The 27,808-nt window shown below is 38.1% G+C and overlaps 2 protein-coding genes across 3 annotated transcripts in view; one reads left to right on the forward strand and one right to left on the reverse strand.

Annotated features, from left to right (window-relative positions):
• The window catches only part of pkp1b (plakophilin 1b), a 30,975-nt gene extending 22,584 nt beyond the window's left edge, over positions 1–8,391 (forward strand). For both annotated transcript variants that reach the window (XM_067458572.1, XM_067458573.1), the window contains exons 8-13: positions 382–558; positions 1,463–1,633; positions 2,238–2,391; positions 3,871–4,066; positions 5,301–5,385; positions 7,834–8,391. In XM_067458572.1, coding sequence (XP_067314673.1) covers positions 382–558; positions 1,463–1,633; positions 2,238–2,391; positions 3,871–4,066; positions 5,301–5,385; positions 7,834–7,908 — 858 coding nt within the window. In that variant the 3' untranslated portion in view covers positions 7,909–8,391. The remainder of the gene's footprint in view (positions 1–381; positions 559–1,462; positions 1,634–2,237; positions 2,392–3,870; positions 4,067–5,300; positions 5,386–7,833) is intronic.
• A 255-nt stretch (positions 8,392–8,646) lies between these two features.
• Positions 8,647–27,808, reverse strand: part of tnnt2b (troponin T type 2b (cardiac)) — a 35,728-nt gene continuing 16,566 nt past the window's right edge. Inside the window, exons 5-14 of the mRNA XM_067458599.1 lie at positions 26,871–26,897; positions 26,694–26,715; positions 24,108–24,168; positions 23,642–23,758; positions 22,019–22,096; positions 21,826–21,933; positions 21,637–21,749; positions 16,720–16,810; positions 16,441–16,481; positions 8,647–8,835 (exon numbers count right to left, since the gene is read on the reverse strand). Of these exons, the coding sequence (XP_067314700.1) occupies positions 8,796–8,835; positions 16,441–16,481; positions 16,720–16,810; positions 21,637–21,749; positions 21,826–21,933; positions 22,019–22,096; positions 23,642–23,758; positions 24,108–24,168; positions 26,694–26,715; positions 26,871–26,897 (698 nt within the window). The 3' untranslated portion in view covers positions 8,647–8,795. The remainder of the gene's footprint in view (positions 8,836–16,440; positions 16,482–16,719; positions 16,811–21,636; positions 21,750–21,825; positions 21,934–22,018; positions 22,097–23,641; positions 23,759–24,107; positions 24,169–26,693; positions 26,716–26,870; positions 26,898–27,808) is intronic.

Here is a 27,808-nt window from a genome sequence, read left to right on the forward strand (position 1 = left end):
AATGTATTATATCCTTCACTGTTCATCATGATGGGTTTAAATTACTGGAAATATGACTGAATCACTTCAGAAAAGGAAAACAGTTTCTGTCTGTCATATCAGCTACATAAAATTATAATAAAAACATTATAATTGTGTGTTTGGGACATGGATTTAATGCTGTGACTTTTGTTTTTGTAATCAGGCTCTCAAAAATGATATGAAAATCTGGATTTAGATTTATCAGCCGATTATATCAGTTATCGGCTTTCAAATATGAAGAATCATCGGTTATCGGTATCGGTTTATATAGTATATGGTTTAAAGCGTGTCACAGGGAAATATCCATTTATTTGTTTAATGATGAAAATTATGCTATAATATTCTGTGTTGTGCTCACAGTCTTTGGAGAACTGCGTGTGTATTCTGCACAACCTCACCTACCAGCTGGAGACCGAGATGCCGTCTCTCTTCACCAAAATAAACGTTCTGGCCGGTGCCGCTCGCAATCGCTCCAGTCCATCAGATGCCGGTCCAATCGGCTGCTTCAGCTCACAGAGCCAGAAACTGCAGCAGGAGGTTTGCCAATTCACATCTCATCATTATAACACAGTACCAGAGCTGGACAAACTACACGGCTTCATAACTTGAGTATTGTTGGTCAAATATTACCCCGTTACAAGTGAAAGTTGTAAAAAGAGATTTTTACTGAAGTAAAAGTACAGAAGTATTTGTTTTAAAAAGTACTTAAGTATCAAAAGTAAATTCCTTTTTTTATGTCGCCGCATTATTGTATTATAGTTGTATAAATGCACATTATGCCATCATGGTTTAAGCCAGTCAGTGACGCTCCATCTGACACACTAGCAGACGACTAACTTAAACTCATTTAAATACTTGTAGAAAAGTTACAAAGCTCTTTATAAAGCGCTGTCACTTTAAGGCCGAATGCACGGATCCAATACACTGATACACATCTGATATTCTCACACTGTTCACCTTCACTGAAGACAGAATCAACTTTGTTTATGTGAATCCTCCACTAAATGAGCATTTGGACATCCGTCTTCTTCCATTTTGCTCTAAACTATAAATCAGTGTTTAATAAATGCTGTGAAATCATTGAACTTCACGAGACTCTACAAGAGTGATTCCTGAAAGGCTTTCTGCAAAAACCCAAACACCTTTTAAAGAAGAAAAAATCATCACTGACTTTCAAAGCTGCGACAGAAACGACTTTCCACTTCGAGGACCTTGATAGAAATGTAGTGGAGTAAAGAGGACGATATTTGTCTTTCAGATGGAGTGAAGTTAAAGTCAGAAGATTACAGAAAAAATAATACTCCAGTAAAGCACAGATACTCAAAAAGTGAACTTAAGTACAGGACTCGAGTAAATGTGTTACTGTCCAGCTCTGTACAGTACAGATTGATTGCCATCTTAACATACCCAAACTCTAAGGTTCTTATGGTTTGTGTTTCAGAGCGTCTTTGACTATCCTGTGATTGAGGACAATAATCCTAAAGGCCCCGGCTGGCTCTTCCACTCCAAAGCCCTGCAGATGTACCTCAATCTGTTGAGCTCCAGCGAAAGACCCGCCACGCTCGAGGCCAGCTGTGGAGCGCTGCAGAACCTCACAGCCACCGACGGACTAGTAAGAGCTGATGAATCTCACTCACTGGCCAGAGTATTCAGTTAGAAATTATTTTATTATATTATAGTAATGTGTTATATATTAAGTAGTCCCGTCAAATTGGTTAATCGTGATTAATCGCAATTAATCGCATCTAACATTAACATTTTTGTTTACATAATATGTGTGTGTTGATATTATTGTATTGATATATATATTGTGTGTGCGTGTGTCTGTATATTTACGTATATATATATGATTACGGTTTATAGATATGATACAATAACATCTACACACATGTAAACAAAAACATTTATGTTAAATGCGATTAATTGGGACCAATTTGACAGCACTAATATTAAGCCTTTATTTTATTTTATATTTTTATTACATTTTTTATTTTATTTTAATGCACCTGTTAATGGGTTGGACCCAACGTAAATCAGGGGATTTTATTTCATTATGTTAATTATTATGATTGAATAATGTGTTTTTATAATATGCATAATTAAATGGCATTTAATTTATTTTTAGAATGCTGCTGTCCATGGGTTGGATTGTATTGTGATAATTATTATGATTAAAAATACAGAGCATAATTACATTTTTTGTCTTATTTTTTTAGGTATCAAATGTGTTGAGTCACACAATCGTGCAGAAGCTGAACGGTCTGAAGTTCATCAGTCCACTGTTGCAATCGGACAACCCCAAGCTACAGAACAGCGCAATCGCTCTCCTCGGGAATCTGTCTAGATCTACACGTTCCAATAAAACCATGGGTGAGCTAATGTGTGCCATCATTCTAGCAGAAGACTGCTGGAAACGTGATGTTATTGCTTTAAGGAGTTGTGGCTGTTGGTAGGGATGCACTGATATGCAAATTTTGGCTGATACCGATAACCGATAATTCTTTATAACCGATATATTGACGGATAAATCTAAATCCAGATGTTATTATCTTGAGAGCCTTTTTTATAGGGATGCACCGATATGCAAATTTTGTCCGATACCAATAACCGATAAAACTTCATATTTGAAAACCGATAACAGATATATCGGCCAATAAATCTAAATCCACATTTTGATATTTTTTTATTTTATATAATTTTGAGATCCGATTTTGTAGGGATGCACCGATATGCAAATTTTGGCTAATAGCGTTAACCGATAATTCTTTATGGCTGATAAATCTAAGCTTAATTTAGATTTTTTGATTTTATATCATTTTGAGGTCCTTTTTTGCATCGGGATGAAATTTATTTTGATTGTATGCAAATTTGGGCCGATACCGATAATTCTTCATATTGAATGCTGATAACCGATATATTGGCCGATAAATATAAATTCAAATTTTTGAATTATTTTTGAGAGCCTGATTACAAACATTCTCACCATGTCCCAAACACAAAATTATGTTTTTATTGTAATTTTATGGCGCCAAAATGATAGACATGTTGCTCTGAACCGTATTTTAAAAAACAATTTAAAGTGATTCAATCATATTTCAATCAATTCAAACCCATCATGATCAACAGTGAAGTGTCTCAGCTGAAGGAAATAATACATTATTTATTGGCTTTAATATAATCGGAAAAATGTTACTATAACATTAAAAATGAACAGGCCGATACCGATATGAGCCGATATATCGTGCATCCCTAATTGTTTTTACATTCCTTCTGAGTGCCTTGGATTAATGCTAATGTTTCTGTGGCATGCCTGTATGTTTTTAGGGCCCCACTTTATATTAGGTGGCCTTAAGTATTATGTACTTACATCAAAAAATAAGTGCAATGTACTTGCTGTGTTCAAACTGTATTGCAAAACACTTTTGCTGATATTGAGGTGGATACGGGTAGAGTTAGGGACAGGTGTGGTGGTTTATGGGTAAGTTTAAGGGTAGGGTTAGGTGTAAGGGAAGTGCCAACTGTGTAATTACAAATGTAACTACAGAAATTAATTACAGTCGTAAATACATGCAGGTATTTTTCAAAATGTATGTACAATGTAAAAACATGTATGTGCATGATTAGTGCCACCTAATATAAAGTGGGTCAGTTTTTAGTAATTTGTAAAGTAATAAATACTGAGGTTGTTTTTTGGTGATGTAAATATCTTGCATGCAAATAGCACATAAAATAAAAATGATTAAATGAGTTCTTTGAACTATTTGTGATAGAAAAATATTAAGTTGTAGCATGTATTAAATGCTGTGTGTTTGCTCGTATTGTCCTGATGAATGGGTTTTGTTTGTAAAGCCCGTCAGACTTTACCGCAGCTGGTCGGGTTCCTGAACTCAGGGCTGACGAAGGGCGATTCGTCACCTGAACACGACAGCACCATGGCAACCGCTCTTCACAGCGCACACGCCCTGTTGAAGGCCGATCCTGAAATGGGCAAGGGTCTGCTGAACAACGGCCTGATCAACTCCCTCAACAGCATGAGTCTCAATATGTGCGTGCGCACTTGTGTTAGCTCATATGTCAATTACAATTCATTCAAAAGAAAAAAAATTACAGTTCACTGCAAAAATACTTTTCTTACTTAGTATTTTTGTCTTGTTTTAAGTCCAAGTTTAAGTTAAAATTCTTACATTAAGAAACATTCACTAGACAAGCAAAAGTTTTTGTCTTGTTTTGTAGTAAAAAATAACTTTCCTTAAAATAACGTTGCTTAAAATAAGATAAATAATCTGCCAATGGGGTAGGAAAAATAATCTTGTTTTCTGTTTGAATTAAGATTATTTTTCTCACCCCACTGGCAGATTATTTATCTTATTTTAAGCAAAAACTCTCTTCATTTTGAGTTATTTTTCCCAAAACAAGACAATAATTTGTACTTGTGTAAATGTAAATGAAAAAATGCTTTCCTTACTTAGTATTTTTGTCTTGTTTCTAGTTAATATAGTTGCATTGTGGCTGTTTTTAGGGATGCACTGATATGCAAGTTTTGGCTGATACCGATAATTCTTTATAACCGATATATTGACCGATAAATCTAAATCCAGATGTTATAATCTTGAGAGCCTTTTTTATAGGGATGCACCGATATGCAAAATTTGTCCGATACCAATAACCGATAATTCTTCATATTTGAAAACCGATAACCGATATATCGGCCAATAAATCTAAATCCACATTTTGATATTTTTTATTTTATATAATTTTGAGATCCTATTTTGTAGGGATGCACAGATATGCAAATGTTGGCCAATAGCATTAACCGATAATTCTTTATGGCCGATAAATCTTAATCTAAATTTGGATATTTTTGATTTTATATCATTTTGAGGTCCTTTTTTGTATAGGGATGAAATTTAATTTGATTGTATGCAAATTTGAGCCGATACCGATAATTCTTCATATTGAATGCTGATAACCGATATATTGGCTAGTTAATATATCAAAACAATCTTACATTAAGAAACATTTAAAAAAGTAAATGTTTCTTAATTTAAGAGTTTGTTGATATATTGACTAGAAACAAGACAAAAATACTAAGTAAGAAAAGCTTTTTTGCAGTGCATTGTTCCAAAGAAGCTTCAGAAAATTAAAAAAGAAATTAAAAAAAAGAAAAAAAGTATTGAAAAGATATTATAAGAATTTATAATGAGATTATTATCAACAATATTTTGATCTATTTTTCCATGTATTTTCTCAAATATTAATAATTTACTTTAATACACCAGGGGTCTGCCAAAGTCCAGCACCGCAGCAGGAGTTCTCCTTCACAGCCTGTGGTCGGACAAGAACATTCAGAGCTTCCTTAAAAAGGTAAGACTGCAAAGATGACAATACGTGTTCATGCATCAGTGCTTCTTTGCAGCCCAGAACCTCTATCGAGGTTTCTTAGATCTTGGGATCAGTATTTTACAGTATTTCATTAAATCATCTGTTTTTACACATTAATGAGCATGACTGTATGTGCCAGAATTAGTCCAATGGCTAATGTTCATCTGTAGACCCTTGACAGTTCAAAAGTCACCCTGAAATAACACATTAACTACATTATCAGATACTCATTGCAAGTACATGATAAATCGGTTATATTAATAGAAAATGTGATCAGATTGTGCTCCGTAAGAGGTCAAAGAGGTCTTTAAAGCGTTCTCCATTGCGGTGAACTCCTCTTTTGGTGCTTTTATTTTTAGGTGTGGTTCAATTACAAAAGTAATGTTGCATTTTTTGGCTGATTTTACATGAATGAAGTCAATGTAATTATCAGAGCACACTGAGTCTCATTCCTGAGGCTGGGATATTATCTGTCAGTGTGTGTTCAGTGTGTGCGTGTGTGTGTGTGGAAGTCGGGGCGGTTGAGGATTAGAAGATGGGTGTGGCACGAATACGGGCGTTGTGTTTGTGTGTGTGTGTGTGTGTGTGTGTGAGAGAATGCTTACAGGTGAGAACATGCCACACCTCACAATACCGGCACTGCCGTCGCAGCGGATAAGATCGTGTGTGTGTGTGTGTGTGTGTCTGTCCAGATGACCTGAAGAATCTAACCTCACTGGTTTCATAACTCTCAGATAATGTTGTGCTAGCTGTAAAGTCTGTCTATACACACATATATAGGTAAATACTGGCCATGTTTACTAGGATTTAAAGGGCTATATGTAAAGATGGTCATGTATTCATAGTTTATTTTACAAAGGTCTCAAAAATGGGGGGAGGGGGGATTCCAAAGAAATAAAAGTTGTTTTTGTGAATTCAATAAATTAGACATGTTTTTGATTACTAAAATGTAATTAAACCATTAAATGGAATCCAGAAAACTTGAAACAGAATTTGGTCAAAATAAAGGCATTTAATACTGCCCTAACAGGTGATTTAGAAATGTCATGATTTTGATTAAACCTGCTTTTTGATTTCTAAAATGTAATTGAAAAATGCAATTAAATAAATAAAATGAAGAAGAAAAAACGAATCCAGAAAGGTTAAAATGGGAAAATGGAATTAGTTTTTTGTTGTTACAGAATTTGGGAAAAAAACCGTACCGTATTTCATAGTGCCCTACCAAAAGCCTCTTGTTCTGTGACACGTGAAACTAATGCTTATACAATGTTCCGGATAAAGAGCCATTCTGCATTGCAATGTCAATGTGTCAAATAAAAGGGATTATAGTCTATAGTCGTCATTCACACACATCCACCTCTCTATGATCAGATGCTTTCTGAACGGCTGTTTTCTCACCGCTGATATTTTGTACGGGTGACCCCTAATAGTCGAAGATTCGATGCATCGATATGCAGGACCGGATTCGACCACCGATCTCAAGGTCAAATCTTTGCGGGTGTTATCAAACGAGGATCATACCATTTTGGCAATATGGGGGTGCTCAATATTAGTGTTATAAAGACGTGTCGCGGCGCTGAGCGATCGCCGCTTTAAGGGCACTGAGCGTCGCACCGGACGTGCCGCGCCTTTAAAATTCGAACACAAGTACACCGACGGCGGCATTGAGACACGGCGCTGAGCTTCAGTCCGGTGTGAGACCCCCTTTAGGCACAATCGGCTTAAGAACGTGCATATAAACGCACTCAAAGTGTTTTTTTCCTCTCTAGGCAGGTATTTTTTTAGGTTTATTTATCAAAATGTTCTTTTATATATTTGTGTGATGTTCTGTTTCGATCACGGCTTTTAAATGTTATGAGAGAGTGGTTAATATACGAATGTGTAGTGTATAGTTTTGATCTCTTTATTAAAAGTGGTGGCTGTGTGCCGTGTGTAAAGTAAAATAAAAATAGTCTTAGCCTCCTGCTGACTAGTGTCCTGCCCTTCCCAACCCGTTTAAACCGTTTATTTTTTTCCAGTCTATGGTTTACACACACATAGATGATTCGACTATCGGTCGACCATAGAGAGATTCGAAAATTCTTATTCGAATGTGTAAATCCTTAGTCGGGGACAGCCCTAATATTTTGTTGTGTTTATTGTGTTATTGAGAGGAAAGCATGCAGCACATGTTTCCATATTCATCTAACTGTCGCTGTCAGCAGCATCAACCGGTATTTATGACTTCTTTTTACTTCTAAACGAAGAATGAAAAAGAACTTGTATACCGGGGCTTTAAATCACGTTAACCAGTCGCTGCTGCAGTTCAGTGAACGGCCACCGGTGTCGCTAACAACAAGGGTTTCTGAGTTCTGCATAGAGCCTCTTTAAATATGGATCTGTGTTCATGTGTGTGATATATCTAACCTGGTCTGTGTGTTTGTCTTACAGCAAGGCATGAACAAGAAGTCCTTCGTGAATGACATAACGTCGGCAGCTTTTAAATCTCTTCAGGTGGTCGACTGAGACGCACTTTACACACAAACGGCCGTTTAAATGCATTGCGTTCTAATTTTGTTTAAGTATTGCAGAAGAAATGGTAAGAATGAGCTTTTATTTCTTTGGGGGCAGTAGATGTTTTTTTGTTAATAACATTGCATGAAGAATGCAATGACAAAAGCATGATTTTCTTTCTTGATGTCTCAAGATTGTAGTATTTCCATGCAGTTATTAAATATTCCATTGTTTGTCTTTTAATGTGTTAAATGCAAATGATTTTGAAAGCCCATTTATTAGAGTGTTACAGGTTGTGCAAGTTTAAGATATATGTCAAATATTATATTTTATACATCCAGTTATATATATCTGGCAATATAAATATCTCAGGATGTTTCTATGGCTCATTTTGACATCTGTTTCATCATTAGAAATATTGTGGTTATTATGTTTAGGGTGTGGATAAATGTGTCATGTTTCAGCTCACAGTGACTTCAAGTTTCAATAAAGATTTCAACAGTATTACGTCTCTGTCACACTTTCATAACTTTTACAAAATCATAATTGTATCCATGCATAAAGAAAGAAACACGCGGACATTGTTGTTAGTCTGAAAACTGATTTATTATAACATCTGTACTTCCTGGTTATGTTTTATGAATATGCTCTGAAAATGCATGCCGTCTTTTCAGCTTTATTTCAATGATATCTTTCACATTATGATTGATTTTGCATTAAATCAACAAAAAGATCATAAATTATGCATATTCATATAATTATTTATTATTAGTTACTTAAAATCCAACTTTTTTCAGAATGCTGATTTTATTCTTTGTAGCTTTTTTTATGATTATTTTTAAACATATTTTCAATGCAAATCATAATGTAGAGGTTGCTGGTGTCTTTGCGATGCTGCGTTATTTTCTTAGTCCCCTCTTAGTCCTGGATCCTTTTGTACTAAGGGGAAAAAACAACAAATGCATTGTTTTATTATTGGGGTTTTTACGCATTTGTATGCAACTGCAAAAATGAGTAAAGACATATGGAGACAATTTTAAGCAAAAAGGAAAACTCTGAGTTCTATGGAGCCAATTTCATGTTTTGTTCAATTATAGCGCCACCAAATGGCGCAGTCCCACCGCTTTTTGTGTGTGTCCTCAGAGTGCCCCCATACAGAAGCATGCCAAATTTGGTGGAAATATCTAATTTTGTTTCATAGTTACAGACATTTGTATTTCTGAGCATATTAAAAAATGACCCGCACCCGACTTTGCAAAAAAATGTTTTGCCAATTACTATCAAAATTTTGACATTTGGCCATGGACATTAAGTCAACCTGCTATGATTCTGATTTTCCTACAGTGGTTTTATCTCGATCGGACACACTAAATCACAGTGTTGGACAAACATAAGGCGAAACCTAACATGTTTGGTATCGTTGGACTCGGCAAGGATTCAGAAGTCAAAGAATGTGAAAATAAGTCACCAAATCTAAAGTTAGAAGCATGAATATTTAATTGGCTCGAAACTTCTCGGGTTCCTTCAGGGCATCATGCCAGTGACCCATGCCGAGTTTCGTAGTGATACGCTAATGTGTTCATGAAATACGGCATTTTACTACAAAATTCAAAATGGCGGACAACTAAAATGGGCAATGTGGAAAAATTGTATGCCAGTGGACTCAGCATGCCGCCTTAAATCTAACAAGACCACTTATGCTTTTTGGGCAAACCATTCAAAAGTAGCTATTTTTCAAATCTGAAAGTAGTCATGTAGTCATGCTTGTGATGATCTGTACCAAGTTTGGTCAGAACGTGATAAAGCGTTGTGGAGATACAGCCTTACGTCTAGTTTTGCAAGCGCTATGTAAAACTACTTTGCACATTTTTAAAAAACACTTTGATGAATTGACTTGAATTCCACAATTTTTTGTGTGCATTTTTTGGTCTGAAGATGTTCTGGTTAATTTAGTCTAGGAGATTTTTAGCTGGAAAATTGTCACTGGATGCAATCGAATCGTCGTGAGCCAAGGAATCGGAGGAAAAAAATGATGTTTTTAACCCTTACAGTTCTAAAGTTTGGATGGTTGTGGGTGCTAGCGGGATCGAGTTAGAGACTTCAAATTTGCTATGGGGAAAATTCAGACTGTCCTTTATCTGTGTGCCAAATGTCACAACTTTCCCTCAAGCGCTTCTATGGGCTGCCATAATCTCAAGAACGGAAGAATAATAATAATGCCAATGATTACCTTTGGTGCTTTGGCCCCTAATAATGTAAACTGTCAATGCCCAATTATATGGTTGCAGTTATTTATTATGCATCTAGCATTGTTTCTCAGATCAGAACAGAAATGTGACCTATATTTAAAGAGTTCTTTGTTGATTCTTCCAATCCTTCAGTCTTTTGGATCCATGCATCTTTATTTTTAAGACCGTAGCATGACCTAACGTACACTCTCAGAAAAAAAGGTACAGTGCTGTCACCGGGGCGGTACCCTAAGGTACAAAACTAAAAAGGTACTTCTATGTTCCTTTAAGGTACTAATATGCACTCTTAAAGTACTGATATTATGTACCATTTAGGGGTTAGTAAGGTACAAAGATGTCCCTTTTCACTTGTGTACCTTAGGGTACTGCCCCTGTGACAGCACTGTACCTTTTTTTCTGACAATGTTGGGGAACAAATCATATAACTGTACCTTTAAAGGTACACAATTGGTCCTTAGGGTACAATTATACCATTGTTTTCCTCAGTTCGGTCCTAGTGAGCCGCTGTCCTGCAGCGTTTGGATCCAACCCTGAAAGACATCTAGAAGCTCTTGTTGAGATAACAGGTTTAGATTTTGATGTTTTATTGAAAACGATTGGTCACCATTGTGGAGAGAAGCGTTTCCTTTAGTTGGGCAGTTTGCCTTGGATTTATAAGTAAGTTTGTGGTTTTTAATACAAAACAACACATAATTGCTCAAAACAAAAGAATCAAATCAAACTGTATCAGGAAGAATAATTTTTGACTAAACTCATCACTAAATAATAATAAATAATATTCACCAACAATACTTGCTTTTCAGATCAGACGGTTTAAATATTGATTTTTAAAAACACTTTAAAGGGGGAACCATGCATAGCACACAGATATCAAGAATCAGCGTATGAATCTCAACAATGGTGACATAAGTAATGCTGGGAGTCACACGTTTAACCCTCTGGGGTTCTTCGGTCATTTCTGACCCGAATTTTTTTTTGAAAGAAATGTTAAAAATCGTAGCTTCATCTGAATGGTACGAAACTTGGTGAGGGTATTGGTACTTGGTATATGGACAGAAAAAAAAATTGGGGACAGGATTGGAAAAGTCTAAGTGGTCGTAAAAAAAATAGTCACACTCGGGGCCTTCGGGTCAAAAAAGACCCCCATAGGAAATGAATGGGAAATTGGCAAAAATATGAAAATACAGAGTTTTTTGTGCATATAATCTACAAATCAGCCAGGATGCAGAAAAAAAGGACTCAACAGTGAAGGGGTGAATCTCTAAAACATCAAGAGTGCAAAACAGACAAACAAAAACTCACACACACACACACACACACACACACACACACAGGTTCTGTAATGCACTCTAGTGGTAAAAATGTGCTATTGCGTGATAAAAATGCTCACTGTGTCCACCAGATGGCACCAATCAAATAAAAAAAATGCTTTCATGAGGCCTAGGCTTGACTCTAAAATGAAATACAGCTTTAATAAAAAAAGGAAAAAAAAAATAAAATAAAATTCTATTATATTCAATGGGAAAAAATGGGTCATAATTATTGCATAAATATTATTTATAAATCATAAAATTATCTCAAAACACCAAAAAAGAAAAGAAAAAATATTATTGAACAAAAATATATTTCATTGATTTTACTCAATTTTTTTTTTCTTTTATTCCCGACCTCCGGGTCCTTTTAGACCCGAAGGTCCTGAGTGTGACCCATAAATGAAGAACCCCAGAGGGTTAATACTGTGAAGGGTTGGAGATAAACTCTGGAGGACATCAAATCTCTAGGACTAAACTTGCCTATCCCTGGCTGACTTAGAGGTACAAAAATGTACCCTTAAGGTGACGGCCCGTAATGCGCTAAGCTAATCTAGCATAGCATCACACCACCCCAGGGACGGCCAATTGTACCTTAAAAGGTAAAATTTTGTTCTCTTTTTTGAGAGTGTATATGGCAGTACATTAGGTATTAAGCAAATCCATGTATTTATACCAGCATGAGATGACTGTGTATCTGTGGCAGTAGCAGGTCAAACCGGAGCAAATCTCCCATTCTTTAGCGCTTAGCCTGATCTCCCAGGAGCCCCGGGTCTGTCTGACCCATTTAACTCTTGAACAGCTGCCGGATCTGAGCCATTAAACGCACTGGCATGACTTTGGGGATCAATGCTTACATAAAACATTCTGAAGCAGAGTTTACAGCATCATTACCGGAGACTAGAGAGACTGAACTTGATGAAAATTCTTTGGTAGAAACGTCGTATTCCCACAGTTGAGCCTGGCTCAGTTCAGTACCGGTCAGATTAGCCATAACTATTCAACAGGTCTGTACAGATTTGGCATGAGTCAGGCAGGAGTCATGCATTTTTGGCGTGCGATACATCACCTATCCGACCGACACACACACGAACACTGGCTTTGACTCCAGGGCTTTGCTAAGTCCGCTTAATGACAGGATCGGCTCCTGGTTTCACACACACACACATGTTGGTCTATGTGGTTTACAGGGACTCTCCATAGGCGTAATTGATTTTATACTGTACAAACCGTATTTTCTATCCCCTTACACTGCCCCTAAACCTACCCATCACACACACACACACACACTGCCCCTAAACCTACCCATCACAGGAAACATTCTGCATTTTTACTTTCTCAAAAAAACATCATTTAGTATGTTTTTAAGGCCATTTGAATTATGAGGACATTTGATATGTCCTCATAAACCACATTTATAGTGTAATACCAGTGTAATACCCATGTAGTTATACAAATTTGTGTCCTCATAAACCACATAAACAGGCTCACACACACACACACACACAGCGGCTCTGATGTTTGTTATTTTATGTTGATAGTCGTCTATAATTAAACTACCTCACCGAGTGTTGAGCAGCTGTTCTCATGCTTGCAAAAAGTGCCATATTTATATGAGCACATAGTCTACATTTTAGTATCGAAGTAGTCTGATACTAACGTTACAGCACAAAAAGTAAAAATGTGCATTATATTCAGTTATTTTTGTCGCATATTGCCAGATTGATTCAATGATATTAAATCGTATACAAAACATTATCCACCGATCGTGCATAACATTATGATCACCTTCTTAAAGGGTTAGTTCACCCAAAAATGAAAATTATGTTGACGGATTGAAAACAAAGAGAAGCCAATGCTGAATAAAGTCGTAGTTTTTGTTATTTTTGGACCCAAATGTATTTTGGATGCTTCAAGAGACTCTAATTAACCCACTGATGTCTCATATGGACTACTGTGATGATGTTTTTATTCCCTTTCTGGACATGGACAGTATAGTGTGCATACACTTGCATACGCTCTCGGACTAAATATAAAATATCTTAAACTGTGTGTGAAGATGAACGGAGGTCTTACGGGTGTGGAGCGACATTAGGGAGAGGAGTTAATGACACATTTCATTTTTGGCTGAACTAACCCTTTAAAATTGTGTTTGCCGACCCGTCGAGGCATGGACTCCTCTAGACCCCTAAAGGTGTGCTGTGGTATCTGGCACTAAGATATTAGCAGCATATCCTTTAAATCCCGTAAGTTGTGAGATGGGGCCTCCATGGATCGGACTTGTTTGTTCAGGCTCACTTGGCTCACTGTTGGTGCTTTCGGCGGGGTCAGGGGTCAGAGGTCAGAGGTCACCCTGCCGCCCCATACGCCTCAAACTGAGCTGCTCTGTGTATTCTGACAGCTTTCTATCAGAACCAGCATTAACTTCTGGAGCAGTTTGAGCTCCAGTAGCTCGTCTGTTTGATTGGACCCCACGGGCCAGCCTTCGCTCCACACGTGCATCAATGAGCCTTGGCCGCCCATGACCCTGTGGCCGGTTCTCCACTGGTCCTTCCTTGGAGCACTTTTGATAGATACTGACCACTGCAGACCGGGAACAGCCCACAAGAGCTGCAGTTTTGGAGATGCTCTGACCCAGTCGTCTAGCCGTCACAATCTGGCCAAACTCGCTCAAATCCTTACGCTTGCCCATTTCTCCTGCTTCACACACATCAACTCTGAGGACTAAATGTTCACTTGCTGCCTAATATATCCCACCCACTAACAGGTGATGAAGAGATCATCAGTTATTCACTTCACCGGTCATAATGTAATGCTGGATCGGTGTATTTTTAAGTTTAGAAAACATTTGTTTCCAATATATATTTTGCATAAAATATATTATATATAAAAAATTATAATACCATGTTTTAGACACTAGCATGATAGCAAAAAACAAAAAATAACCATGTAATTTAAATATGATCATTCAGTGTAATTGTTTGTACCTGATTAAGTATTTTATTATTATTATATATTTATTTATTTATTTTTGCATTAAATTAATTTAATCGGATGGGTTCAGTAATATAAAATATTTGTTTGCATTATTTATTTTTTTGACTTGAATTAAACGAGTTATTTAAGACTAATATATTTTTAAGTTGGCATATATATATATATATATAGCCTATGTATAGATACATGGTAATATTATAGATGCTCATTTCCTCCTAATTTTGTCTCACAATTGCAAGTTTATGTCTCAGTTTTGACTCACAAATGAGAAAAAAACTAAAAACACAAGATTTGCATGATTTTGGAATTGTGAGAAATAAAATCAGAAAGTCAAATTTTGATTTGAAAGAAAAATAGTCCAAATTGAGAGATGAAAAGTTGCGATTACCTTTTTATTTTATTAAGCTCCCATATAACGGCATGTTTTTGGGCGGTGGCGTGATGGTAATAACATGGCATTCTTTGAAAGATCACTCAGGAGAAGGGCATATCAAAATACCAGCATATTACCATCTGAGCCTGACACTAAACCGGCACATTGTACACCACATGCACATAATGTGCCAATCCTTTAGCATGGCTGAGCCACAACAAAGCAGCAACTGTTATCTCACACAGACAGTCCTGGAAACATGATGCTATGCTAGATTAGCTTAGCTTAGCGCATTACGGGTCTTAGCTGGGTCTTTGCCAGGGCCTGCCACTTTATTTGAAGACACTGAAGTCAATATTATTTTAGGACTGTTGCTCATCACTGTTCATATCTATTTCACAGACACTTGATATATTTAAATTCAACACCCGTGACTATATGGACAACAATCCCATTGAGATGAATATGAGCCATCTTCATATCAGATCAATCTCACTGAACAGTCATCAGAATGATATTATAAAATAATAAATTGCACAATATGAGGTATTGCACATACCGTATGTTTAAATAATACAAATGCATTCTAAAGTATAGGGTCAGTACAATTTTTTGTGCGCAAGGACACGTTAAATTGCTCAAAACATTTCTATTTTAAATAAAAGCTGTACTTTTGAACTTTCAACTGCACTTTCCATTAATCTAAGAATCTTGAAACAATGCATGCCGGTTTCAGCAAACATATCAATCTGCAAATCTGTTGTCAACATTGATAATAATCAGAAATGTTTTAGAAAATCTGCATATTACATTGATTTCTGAAAGATCATGTGACTGAAGACTGCTGAAAATTCAGCTTTGCATCACAGAAATAAATTATATTTTAAAATATATTAAAACAAACTCCAGTTCTTTTAATGGTAATAATATTTCACAATTTTACTGTATTTTTAATGCAGCTTTGGCGCGCAGAAGAGGCTCTTTCAAACACATTTATTAAAATCTCACCAACCCCAAACTTTTAAGATAGTAATCCTTCTTACTTCAGGCCTGCTTACAAAAATTAGATTATTACACTGCAAAAAATGCCTTTCTTACTCAGTATTTTTGTCTTGTTTCTAGTCAAAATATCTAAAAATTCTTACACTAAGAAACATTTTCTAGACAAGTAAAAAATTTGTCTTGTTTTGGAAAAAAATAACTCAAAATGAAGAGAGTTTTTGCTTAAAATAAGATAAATAATCTGCCAATGGGGTGAGAAAAATAATCTTGTTTTCTGTTTGAATTAAGATTATTTTTCTCACCCCATTGGCAGATTATTTATCTTATTTTAAGCAAAAACTCTCTTCATTTGGAGTTATTTTCCCCCAAAACAAGACAATTACTTTTGCTTGCCTAGTAAATTCTTCTTGTTTTAAGAAATTTTAGATGGTTGGACTAGAAACAAGACAAAAATACTGAGTAAGAAAATATTTTTTGCAGTGTAGTGTCCGTGACGGGTCGTATTTTGAACAACCTGACCAAAATAAAGTGGAAACTGGCCCTTTTCGTTGGTGGGGTGAATGTAGCGATCGGTAATGCTTGGATTAATCAGCTCCATTTCACAGCCACTTACTTCTTCTGATGGTCGCTGACTCGATTCCTGAGGACGGTGATCTGTAAGACAGAAAAAAATCACGTGTGAATTAATCTCAGTGAATCACTGTCGTATAACTTTCCTCCTTCTCATGTCAATCACACTGTATCTCTGGGAACCGGCCCGTATGATTTTTCTGCCAAGTCTGCTGGGTGTGACTATGTATGACATATCATAAACGTCCTCTCCTTAAAATCTGACTTTCTTCTCTAAAATCCTGTTCTGATGACACGGCGCCTTGTGGCTAAGAAACCTCACCTCGTATTTCTGGCACATGTACTTGTATTGCAGTTCAAACTTCTCGGCTTCCAGTTGGCGCATCCACTTCCAGAGTTCGTTTGCGTTGTCTCTGCGTGTAAACCACATGAGAACATGATTAACCAGTCCATGAATGTCAAGCAACAGCCCTGTGGCTTCATGTCATGATGCATGTTAAAGCTACTTCACTATATATCATGTTGGCAGAGCTATTTTGATGTTGGCTACGTTTGAATTCGCACGCTTCCTTACAATACAGTATGCATAAAACGGTGTGTGACAAAATTCACAGTACTGTCTGAATTCACAGTACTCATAAAAGAGTTGGCCTTTTACCCCGGTGAGATTCTTTACTAAAGCAAAATATGTTTTTTAATGTTTTTTTGACAGTTATAGCACCTCCTATGGTCCAATCTCCATCATGTTTTTTAGCCATCCCCAGAGTGTGCCCATGCATATGTGTGCCAAATTTAGTGTAAATATCTCCATTCGTTTTGAAGTTATAGACACTTATGAGAGCTTAAAAATTACCCATGGGCGACATTGATTGGATTATTTTTGCAACTTCCTATCAAAATTTTGACATTTGGTCATTTTGGTTTAGCTATCAACCTATGTTTTCAAATTTTTCTGCAGTGGTTTCGTCTCGATACGACTAATGGTTTCGAGACGAAACATACTCCTACACAGAATACCTTTCGGCGTAATCTACGCTCACTCTCTCCCTCTCGCCTATCCACTATGGTTTCATCTTCACTCCCTCCACCTGCTCAGTTCTCAGCACTGGACACTAACAGTGCTACTGACACTCTTTGCTCCACTCTAACATCCTCCTTAGACAGTTTTTGCCCCCTTTCATCCAGACCAGCCCGCCCCACCCCATCTGCCCCCTGGCTGTCTGAAGTTCTCCGTGAACATCGCTCTGGACTCAGGGCGGCAGAGAGGAAATGGCATAAATCTAAAAACAATACTGACCTTGCCTTTTATCAGTCTCTTCTCTCTTCTTTCTCTACAAATGTCTCCACTGCTAAAACAACATACTACCACAACAAAATCAACAATTGCTCTGACTCTCGCCAACTCTTTAAAACATTCTCCTCTCTCCTTTGTCCACCTCCTCCCCCTCCTTCATCAACTCTTACAGCTGATGACTTTGCATCATTTTTCACCAACAAAACAGCTCTCATTAGCAAACAGTTCTCCTCATCACTAACTGACACGCACATCTCAACAACTAACACGAACACGCTTCCATCCTTCTCTCCACTCTCCGAGGCAGATATTTCTAAACTCATCCTTTCCAATCACCCTACTACCTGTCCACTTGATCCTATTCCCACTCACCTCCTTCAGGCTATTTCTTCTTCAATCACTCCTGCACTCACTCACATTGTCAACACTTCTCTTCACACGGGAACCTTTCCCACAGCATTTAAGCAGGCTCGGGTAACCCCACTGCTTAAGAAACCCTCTCTGAATCCAGCACTTTTAGAAAACTACCGACCGGTATCCCTTCTGCCTTTCATTGCAAAGACCCTTGAGCGAGTTGTGTTCAATCAACTCTCTAAGTTTCTTGAAAGGGACAACCTCCTAGACAACAACCAATCCGGCTTCAAAAGCGGTCATTCGACTGAGACGGCCTTGCTCTCGGTAACTGAGGCACTGAGACTGGCAAAAGCAGCTTCCAAATCCTCAGTGCTCATTCTGCTGGATCTGTCTGCTGCTTTTGACACAGTTAACCACCAGATCCTCCTGTCAACACTTAAGAGGACGGGGATCTCAGGATCTGCTCTCCAGTGGTTCAGGTCTTACCTCTCTGGTAGGTCCTACAGGGTGTCATGGAGAGGTGAAGTGTCTAAGTCTTATAATCTAGCTACTGGGGTTCCCCAGGGCTCAGTCCTTGGACCACTTCTCTTCTCCATCTACATGTCATCATTAGGTTCTGTCATTCAGAAACACGGCTTCTCCTATCACTGCTATGCGGATGACACTCAACTCTACTTCTCATTTCAACCAGATGATCCTACAGTCAGTGTTCGTATCGCTGCCTGTCTGACAGACATTTCTGACTGGATGAAAGAGCATCATCTTAAACTCAATCTTGCAAAGACAGAATTACTTGTTTTCTCAACCAACCCAGCACTTCATCAAAATTTCTCCATTCAGCTTGGTTCATCGACCATAACTCCATCAAGGACAGCAAGAAACCTTGGAGTTGTGATTGATGACCAGTTAAACTTCACTGACCACATTACTGCAACAGCCCGGTCCTGCAGATTTGCTTTATACAACATTAGAAAGATTAGACCCTTCCTATCAGAACAGGCTGCACAACTCCTGGTTCAAGCTCTTGTTCTCTCCAGACTGGATTATTGTAATGCTCTTCTGGCTGGGCTTCCAGCATGCACTATCAAACCCTTGCAGCTGATCCAGAATGCAGCGGCGAGAGTGGTCTTTAATGAGCCGAAGAGAGCGCATGTTACGCCTCTCTTCATCAAACTGCACTGGTTGCCAATGGCTGCTCGCATCAAATTCAAGGCACTAGTTATCGCCTACAAAACAACCTCTGGCTCGGCACCAATATACCTAAATTCACTTGCTCAGACTTACACACCCTCCAGAAGCTTGCGTTCTGCGAACGAGCGGCGCCTCGTGGTTCCATCCCAAAGAGGCATGAAATCGCTCTCACGGACATTTTCCTGGACCGTTCCTACCTGGTGGAATGACCTGCCGATCTCAATTCGTTCTGCCGAGTCTGTAGCCATTCTTAAAAAACATCTTAAGACACATCTTTTCCATTTGCACTTGACCAATACAGAATAGCACTTACTGATCACCACAGCAACGACCAAAAGCGTACACTCCGGGATCATATCTACGTCTCTCATCCGGATTTGCGCCTTCAGGCGGGTATGTTACATAGTAATCATAACTATCAGAATCCAGTGTTCTGTATATTGCGTACGTGAGTTTTTGTTGTAGATGGCTATTGCTGCGCGTTTAGCTAGAATACAAAACCAACCCATTGGGCCACTGAATCTGCATTAACGACAACAGCTGGGGCAACAGCCTTAGTCCTAATGGGTTGTAGCTATCTTAGCTATCAAAATCCAGTGTTCGGCACTGTGCGGACGTGAGTTTTTGTTGTAGATGTCTGTCTTTTTAAAAAAAAAAAAAAAAATTGTGTATTGTGCTAATTAATTGAGATTTCTTACAGCTCTTACAGGTTTTTGGCCTTGTCTGTTCCGTTGCTTCTATTACTCTCCCCTTTTTTGTAAGTCGCTTTGGATAAAAGCGTCTGCTAAATGATTAAATGTAAATGTAAATGTAAATGTAATGGTTTAGAAGATATTCACAAAAGTTTATAAGCACTAAATCACACTGCTGCACAAACCATAAAGCGAAACCAGGCAAATTTGGTATTGCTGGACTTGGCAAGGATTCAGGAGTCTAAGGAGGTGACTCAAGTAAAAAGCTTCTCAGGCTCCTTTAGCGTATCATGCTGATGGCACATACCAAGTTTCGTTGCGATCAGCCTCCGTTAACCTTGTCTGATAGCAGCTTGAAATTCATTGGCCGATCGCGGACATGTTTTTTTGAGATACGTCAGTGTCCGAATAGACAATCATGGCATCCGGTTACAAAGACACTGCATACCAATTTTTAAGTCAATCGGACGAATGGTGAAGTAGTTATAGCCGTTTTCTTCCTGTTATAGCGCCACCAAGTGGCCAGTCGCTGTGTCCTCTATCATGCAACCACAGAATGAGCTCTTACATAGGTGTGCCGAGTTTGATGAAAATATCTCATTCTGTTCACAAGTTATAGCCAATTTAGTAAAAGTGGCTCCTCCCACTTTAAACGGTTTGGGTGGCTCTTAGGGAACGTGAACCGAAATTTCAACTTTTTTGATAACTATTGACAATCAGACTTTAGAGAATCTTGCTTCACTGATTTGGTTCCAAACAAACCAAAAATCTAGAATCTAATATTAAAGTAAGTTTTTTAGACACTTGAGCCTACGCCCAACGGTTTAGGAGTTAAGAGCTATTTTGTACGTTTGAGCGCTGTAGCGCCCCCGTCAGGCCGATTGGGACGAGCTTTGGTGTCGCAATCATAGACCGTAAAAAAATAGGGACGTCTCGACATCAACCGTTTGTGCTTGCCAGAGTTGAAGCTTTCAGGCGGCCTGCACGCCGCGGACATCTTGGGACCGAGTAGAGAGCAGGAAGTACAGCTGCGATATCAAAAGCCCGCCCACACTCTCCCAGCAGCAGAACAATTCATTATGTTGGTGTGAAATACACAGTTATAGAAATGTAAAAATTAAGGCTAAAGCTCCAATCTGCTCCCAAAAAATCCTGAAAAAAGTCTGTTAGTGCCTCAGTGACTTCACTCAGAGAAGACGTCGATCTCAGCTGTCAATCATGACGTCACACACACCGTTTTTATAGCATCAGATAACTAACTAAAACTAAACTTATTTTAAAAACGAACACCTGAAATGAAATCATTGTGATGATAACTGCCTTCAATGACATAAACTAACTTTGAGGAAAAAATATTTGAAGTGTAATTTTATTGTTTAGTTTGCCTCGCGTCCATTAGAAATCACAGAGGGGCGGCTATACTGGGACCGGCCACCGGGGGGCGATGGAGGCGCGAAAGCTTCAGTTTCTGAGAGCGGTGCTGCAGGCTTGGTCGCTATAGGTGGTGTGAGTACTACCAGTCCTCAGAGTTTCAAGTGTCTACGACTTACGGTTTGGTCTGCCCGTTTAGTTTAAGAGGAGAATGCAGATCCTTGGAAATTCGAATAATTCTAATATAACGTCAGCGTTACGCTCTTGAACCCCTTATAAGTATCTACTCAAGAGTGTATGCTATTTCAGACACAGCCGTTGTGTTTTGACTTTTTACCTCAGTTTATCCGCACCGACGTTTTCAATGTTCAGTTCCTTTCGCCGTTCACTCAGGATCGTTTTTTTCTTCTCTCTCTCAGTTTGCTTCTTAGGCCCGCCCCTTTTGTCCGTCTGTCAATCAAAACCAAACAGAGCGTGAGCATTTGTGACCGGCGTACGGTGACCTTTGACCTCTGAGCGGCCTTACCCTTTGCATGTATCCCGTGTACTGAAAGCTTGCGAGAACCTTTTTCTTCTTGGCGTCATCGTCAGCCTTCCTCTTGGCCTCTTCCTCTTCTTTTCGCGCTTTCTCTTCCTGAAAGAAATCGAGATGTTTCCCCAATCAGATAAGCGACCGCCTCTTCCTGTAGGATGGCCATGACGATCCTGAAAAGACTTACGGCTAGTTTGTTTTGCCGCTCTCTCTCACGCTCGGTGTGGATCCGGTGCTGCTCCGCTCGCTCGGACCTGCGGTTCTCCTGACGGACACAACATACACAACAGGTACATTTTGTACATCTTGTAAAAGAGATTTTAATCTCAATGAGACTTCCTGGTAAAATAAAGGTAAATAAAATTAAATGTATCCCACTTATGATGATGAACTAATCATATTTATCATAATTAGTATATCTACAATATTTTAAAGATAGCCAGACTTTAGCTTGAGACACTTACACTACCAGTATGCCATTTTTACATTTTAATTGTATGTTTTTGTATATTTTTTAAACACCGATCAGTCATAACATTATGACCACTGACCGGTGAAGTGAATAACACTGATGATCTCTTCATCACCTGTTAGTGGGTGGGATATATTAGGCAGCAAGTGAACATTTTGTCCTCAGAGTTGATGTGTGTGAAGCAGGAGAAATGGGCAAGCGTAAGGATTTGAGCGAGTTTGGCCAGATTGTGACGGCTAGACGACTGGGTCAGAGCATCTCCAAAACTGCAGCTCTTGTGGGCTGTTCCCGGTCTGCAGTGGTCAGTATCTATCAAAAGTGCTCCAAGGAAGGACCAGTGGAGAACCGGCCACAGGGTCATGGGCGGCCAAGGCTCATTGATGACCGTGGGGAGCGAAGGCTGGCCCGTGGGGTCCGATCAAACAGACGAGCTACTGGAGCTCAAACTGCTCCAGAAGTTAATGCTGGTTCTGATAGAAAGCTGTCAGAATACACAGAGCAGCTCAGTTTGAGGCGTGTGGGGCGGCATAGCCACTGACCAGTCACCCCTGACCCCGCCGAATCACGTTTTCTTTTACATCACGTGGATGGCCGGGTGTGTGTGTGTGTGGCTTACCTGGGGAACACATGGCCCCAGGATGCACTATGGGAAGAAGGCGAGCCGGCGGAGGCGGTGTGATGCTTTGGCCAATGTTCTGCTGGGAAACCTTGGGTCCTCCATCCATGTGGATGTTCCTTTGACACGCTCCACCTACCTAAGCATTGCTGAGACCATGTTCAGCCTTTGATGGAAACGGTATTCTGGTGGCTGTGGCTCTTCCAGCAGGATAATGCTCCTGACACAAAGCACAAATGCTTCAGGAATGGTTTGAGGAGCACAACAACCAGTTTGAGGCGTCGACTCGGCCTCCAGATTCCCCAGATCTCAATCCAATCGAGCATCTGTGGGATGTGCTGAACAAACAAGTCCGATCCATGGAAGCCCCACCTCGCACCCTACAGGATTTGAAGGATCTGCTGCTAATATCTTGGTGTCAGATACCACAGCACACCTTCAGGGGTCTAGTGGAGTCCATGCCTCGACGGGTCGGTAAAAACACAAAATTAGGTCATAATGTTCTGCCTGATTGGTGTAGTTATCTTATATTTAAAGCTGACTTGAGTTTTCCATGCTGGTTTGTTGCTAGTCCCGCTGGTGGACCAGTATAACTCTACTGTTTACCATCAAAACCTAGCTGGTCAACAGCATGTTTGTCTATCAGCTCGATCATTTCAACAAGACGTCCACTTGTCTCGTAATGGTTGCAGTGGGAGGGGATTTATTATAAAATGTCTTACAATCCGTTGGGTGAGGTTGATTAGCTCTTCTTCTTCTTTCTTCCTGCCCTCGAAGTGCGCTTCAATGAGAGTCTGTAGCTCCGTCAGATCTTTCTCCATACGTTTGCGGTGAATATCCTGAGGATACGCTTTAAAGGTCGTTAAGTTATAGTGGTAATGTACAGTACAGTAAAAACTACTCATAGCACGTGTTTTACGACAGTGCTACAAAAATATAGAGGTCATATTACATTGTTTAGTTTAGTAATTGAAAGCTCAGAGTGATTTATTGGTATGGCAGTAAAAGTATATTCGTATTGCGAAAGGATTTGCTGCCAACGAGGACAAAAGAGCAAACAAAAGAATGCAATGTAAATGCATATACTTAAATTAATGGTGCAATATAATACCCAAATAAGATAAAATATAACAAATACAATTTTAAAATATATAAAATTAAAAGCAAAAAAATATGCAATGTACTCACGTCAAAATCAACTTTCTGTCCATCAGGAATTTTGGGAGGCACCAGAGCTGGCAGAAAGGGTCTGTTCTCAAAAAACAGTATTTTATTGGAGAATATTTGGTTATATATTATCGTTACATATCATGCTGAGTGGTAAACAACATGAAAAAGCAGGACAATTCTTTAATATATCACTCAGGAACACAGGATATCACTAAAGATAAAACTGAGGAATGCATGCAGGAGAATAAATACAGCACATGAACCGACAAGAGACAAACTACACCCATAATACACGGGACAAACAAAGGCAGCGACACACACACACTGCAAATCACACACTGTAAAGAAAAGCTGCTACCTTACATTTTAAGTACAATCAACTTATTTCAGCTTAAATTAAACTGACTTTTAAAAAAATGAGTTGAATCTTGTATAACTGCAATTCAACTATAGTTGAAAACTGCTTAATTTGATGAGTTAAAGCAATGTAAGAACATATGTTGTTATAACTTGTTGATCATATAATTTTTTACAGTGTACACAGTGTAAAAAAATATTATTGGGATAACATAAAAATTAAGTAAGCCACTGTAAAAAATTATTACAGTGAACCAGTTACCTGGTTGCCTTAAAATTTTGAGTTCATTGAAATTACAATTTTGAGTTGAACATTGAACATTTTTTGAGATTCAACAAACTTTATTAAAATATTATTAAAAGATTTTGTAAGCATATTGTGTTATTATGTGTGTTTTATTTCTGATGACGCAGCCAAATTGTGTTATTTTCATGATTTATCACATTTTTATGTGGTTTAGATACGATAATATTTTGAGTTTCTATTTATTAAACAAATTTCCTTTATTGTATCAACTTAAATTTTTTATTTCAATAAACTCAAAACTTTTATTGAAATTAAAAGTTTGAGTTGATACAATGATGGAAATTGGTTTAAGGAATAGAAACTATTATTGTATCTAAACCACATAATTTTTTTAATAAATCATCGTTTGGCATGTTTCACTGCATCATCACAAATTAAACACACACAAAATCATCCAAATATGCTTACAAAATCTTTTAATAATATTTAAATAAAGGTTGTCGATTCTCAAAAATATTAATTTTTATTAATTTAATATTAATAAACAAACAAAAGGAAATCCCGCACACTATAAATACTTGCAAAAATCAGAAACTTTTTATTAGCAACGTTTCGGTCTCATGACCTTCATCAGGCATATCATACTCAAAATAGATCTGCAGACTCTATCACCTATGGGTATGAATGATGAAGCATTATTTAATATGATAACGTGTATAAATATTACGAGTGTGCAATGTCGTGAAATGTATCCGCCAAAACTCATTTTGGTGTGCATATGATACGCACTTTATGGCGTGTACTATATGACACGGTCCTCTGTAGGATTAGGGTGGTGGGGTGGGGGTTCGTATGTATAATATGAGTTTTGGCGTGTAGCCTACATTCCACGACATTGCACACTCGTACTATGTATACGCATTTTCTGGAGATCCGCCTGTATAATGTGTATTGAAGAAGAGTTTCATGTGTTAATGTAACCATTCTTATGTGTGTATACTTGTGCATGTATGATGTTGAGGTACTAATGATTTTGCTAATGAAACATTCAGTCATTGAGTGTGGTTTACTAACTAAAGCTCCACTGTGTGATATTTTCCCCCATCTAGCGGTGTAAAGGTTTATGACCATCCAGTGAATATTAGTTTCTGTTCCTCTCTATTCTGATTTCGTTTCAACTCCTACGGTGGCCGATTTAGTCCAAGATTAACATGACAATCCCCCTCTTCACATTCAACACGGTGCCATCGAGTGTTAAAACGCGAAAGGCGAAGCTTGAATTTACGGGTATGTCCCTCTTTGGCTGCTGTACTTTCAAGATGGAGGAGCAACATGGCGACCGGCATTCGAACCCCTCACCCGTATGTGTTTTCAATGGCATATTATAAACTTACAAGAATACTTTATTACTTGAAAGAAGTAAATATACATTAATGAGCACATATATTGTTGAAAGAACTAAGTGTTTTTAGCTAAGAATAAACTAAAAAAGTTACACAGTGTAGCTTTAATGGATCTCTGCAATGGTTGGTCATGTTACTTTTTTAAATGTCATGGATTTTGAGTATGATATAAATATGCCTGATGAAGTTCATTAGACCGAAACGTTGCTAATAAAAAGTTTCTGATTTTTGCAAGTATTTATAGTGTGCGGGATTTCATTTTGTTTGTTTATTGAGATTTTTGAAACTGTATCCTTCGTCCTACGCACCTATCTATTAGCTATATGCTAAGTGTTCTGAGTCAGAAGAGGTACATGCTGTGCGATGGTAATTGTGCACTTATTAACTCAATATTAAATATTAAAATATTAACTCAAAATTAAATTTCAATTAACTAAAAATTTTTAAGGCAACCAGGTAACTTTTTGTTTGTTTAAATTACAATGTATGTAACCATGGAAACCACAGGAAAACAATGTGAAAGAAAACTAAAAGTCCGTGAAAACATCAGCCGGTCAATCTGTGTGTTTTATGTGTATATGAATGAACCCCACTCACTTATGCTTTGGCTTTGTTTCTTCTGTACCGTTCAGTTTGCAGAAGGGAAAAGGAGAAATTACGCTTGTATGAAAACACTTGCATACTAGCAATGCTGGTGGTTTAGTTCAAAGGTCGTCGGGGCCCAGTTTCAATTGTAAAACCAGTTTTGAATGAGTCTGATGGTATCAGGTTTACCTTCCTCTCCGGGTTCCTCAGCAGCTTCTGAATTAGAAAAGACAATCTGTTACAATCCACAGAGAGACTGAGAAAGCCCTGAAGACACGTCTCTTATCACACACAACGCATTCTTAACGAAGAGGCTTTTTGTTTAAGCCTTGTCAAAAAAATCCGGGTGGTCACCTTTTTTTAAATTCTGAGTATTTCAGGTTGTGAGGTCAAAATGCCCCCAGACGTCAACCATTGGGTCAAAATGTGTACAGGAATTTTAAAAAAACTCTCTAACACAATATGTGCATGTTTACAAATTCTTCTAATATTTTTTAGAGATGTCAAAGTTGCTTTGGGGTCAATTTGCCCATCTTGTTGAGTCTCCTAGTAAACACAGTTGCTAATGTCTTAAAGGGATAGTTCACCCAAAAAATGAAAATGGCCACATGATTTACTCTCCCTCAAGACATAGGTGTGTATCACATTCTTCTTTCTGACGGACACAAACAGAGTTATATTAAAAAATGTCCTGGCTCTTCCAAGCTTTATAATGGGAGCCCAAAATTTGAAGCCCATAAAAGTGCATCTATCTATCATAAAAGTGCATCTATCTATCATAAAAGTGCATCTATCCATCATAAAAGTGCATCTGTCCATCATAAAAGTGCATCTATCCATCATTAAAGTGCATCTATCCGTCATAAAAGTGCATCTATCCATCATAAAAGTGCATCTATCCATCTTAAAAGTGCATCTATCCGTCATAAAAGTGCATCTATCCATCATAAAAGTGCATCTATCCGTCATAAAAGTGCATCTGTCCATCATAAAAGTGCATTTATCCATCATTAAAGTGCATCTATCCGTCATAAAAGTGCATCTGTCCATCATAAAAGTGCATCTATCCGTCATAAAAGTGCATCTATCCATCATAAAAGTGCATCTATCCGTCATAAAAGTGCATC

This window comes from Pseudorasbora parva, chromosome 12 (assembly GCF_024679245.1).
Source record: "Pseudorasbora parva isolate DD20220531a chromosome 12, ASM2467924v1, whole genome shotgun sequence".
NCBI lineage: Eukaryota > Metazoa > Chordata > Actinopteri > Cypriniformes > Gobionidae > Pseudorasbora > Pseudorasbora parva.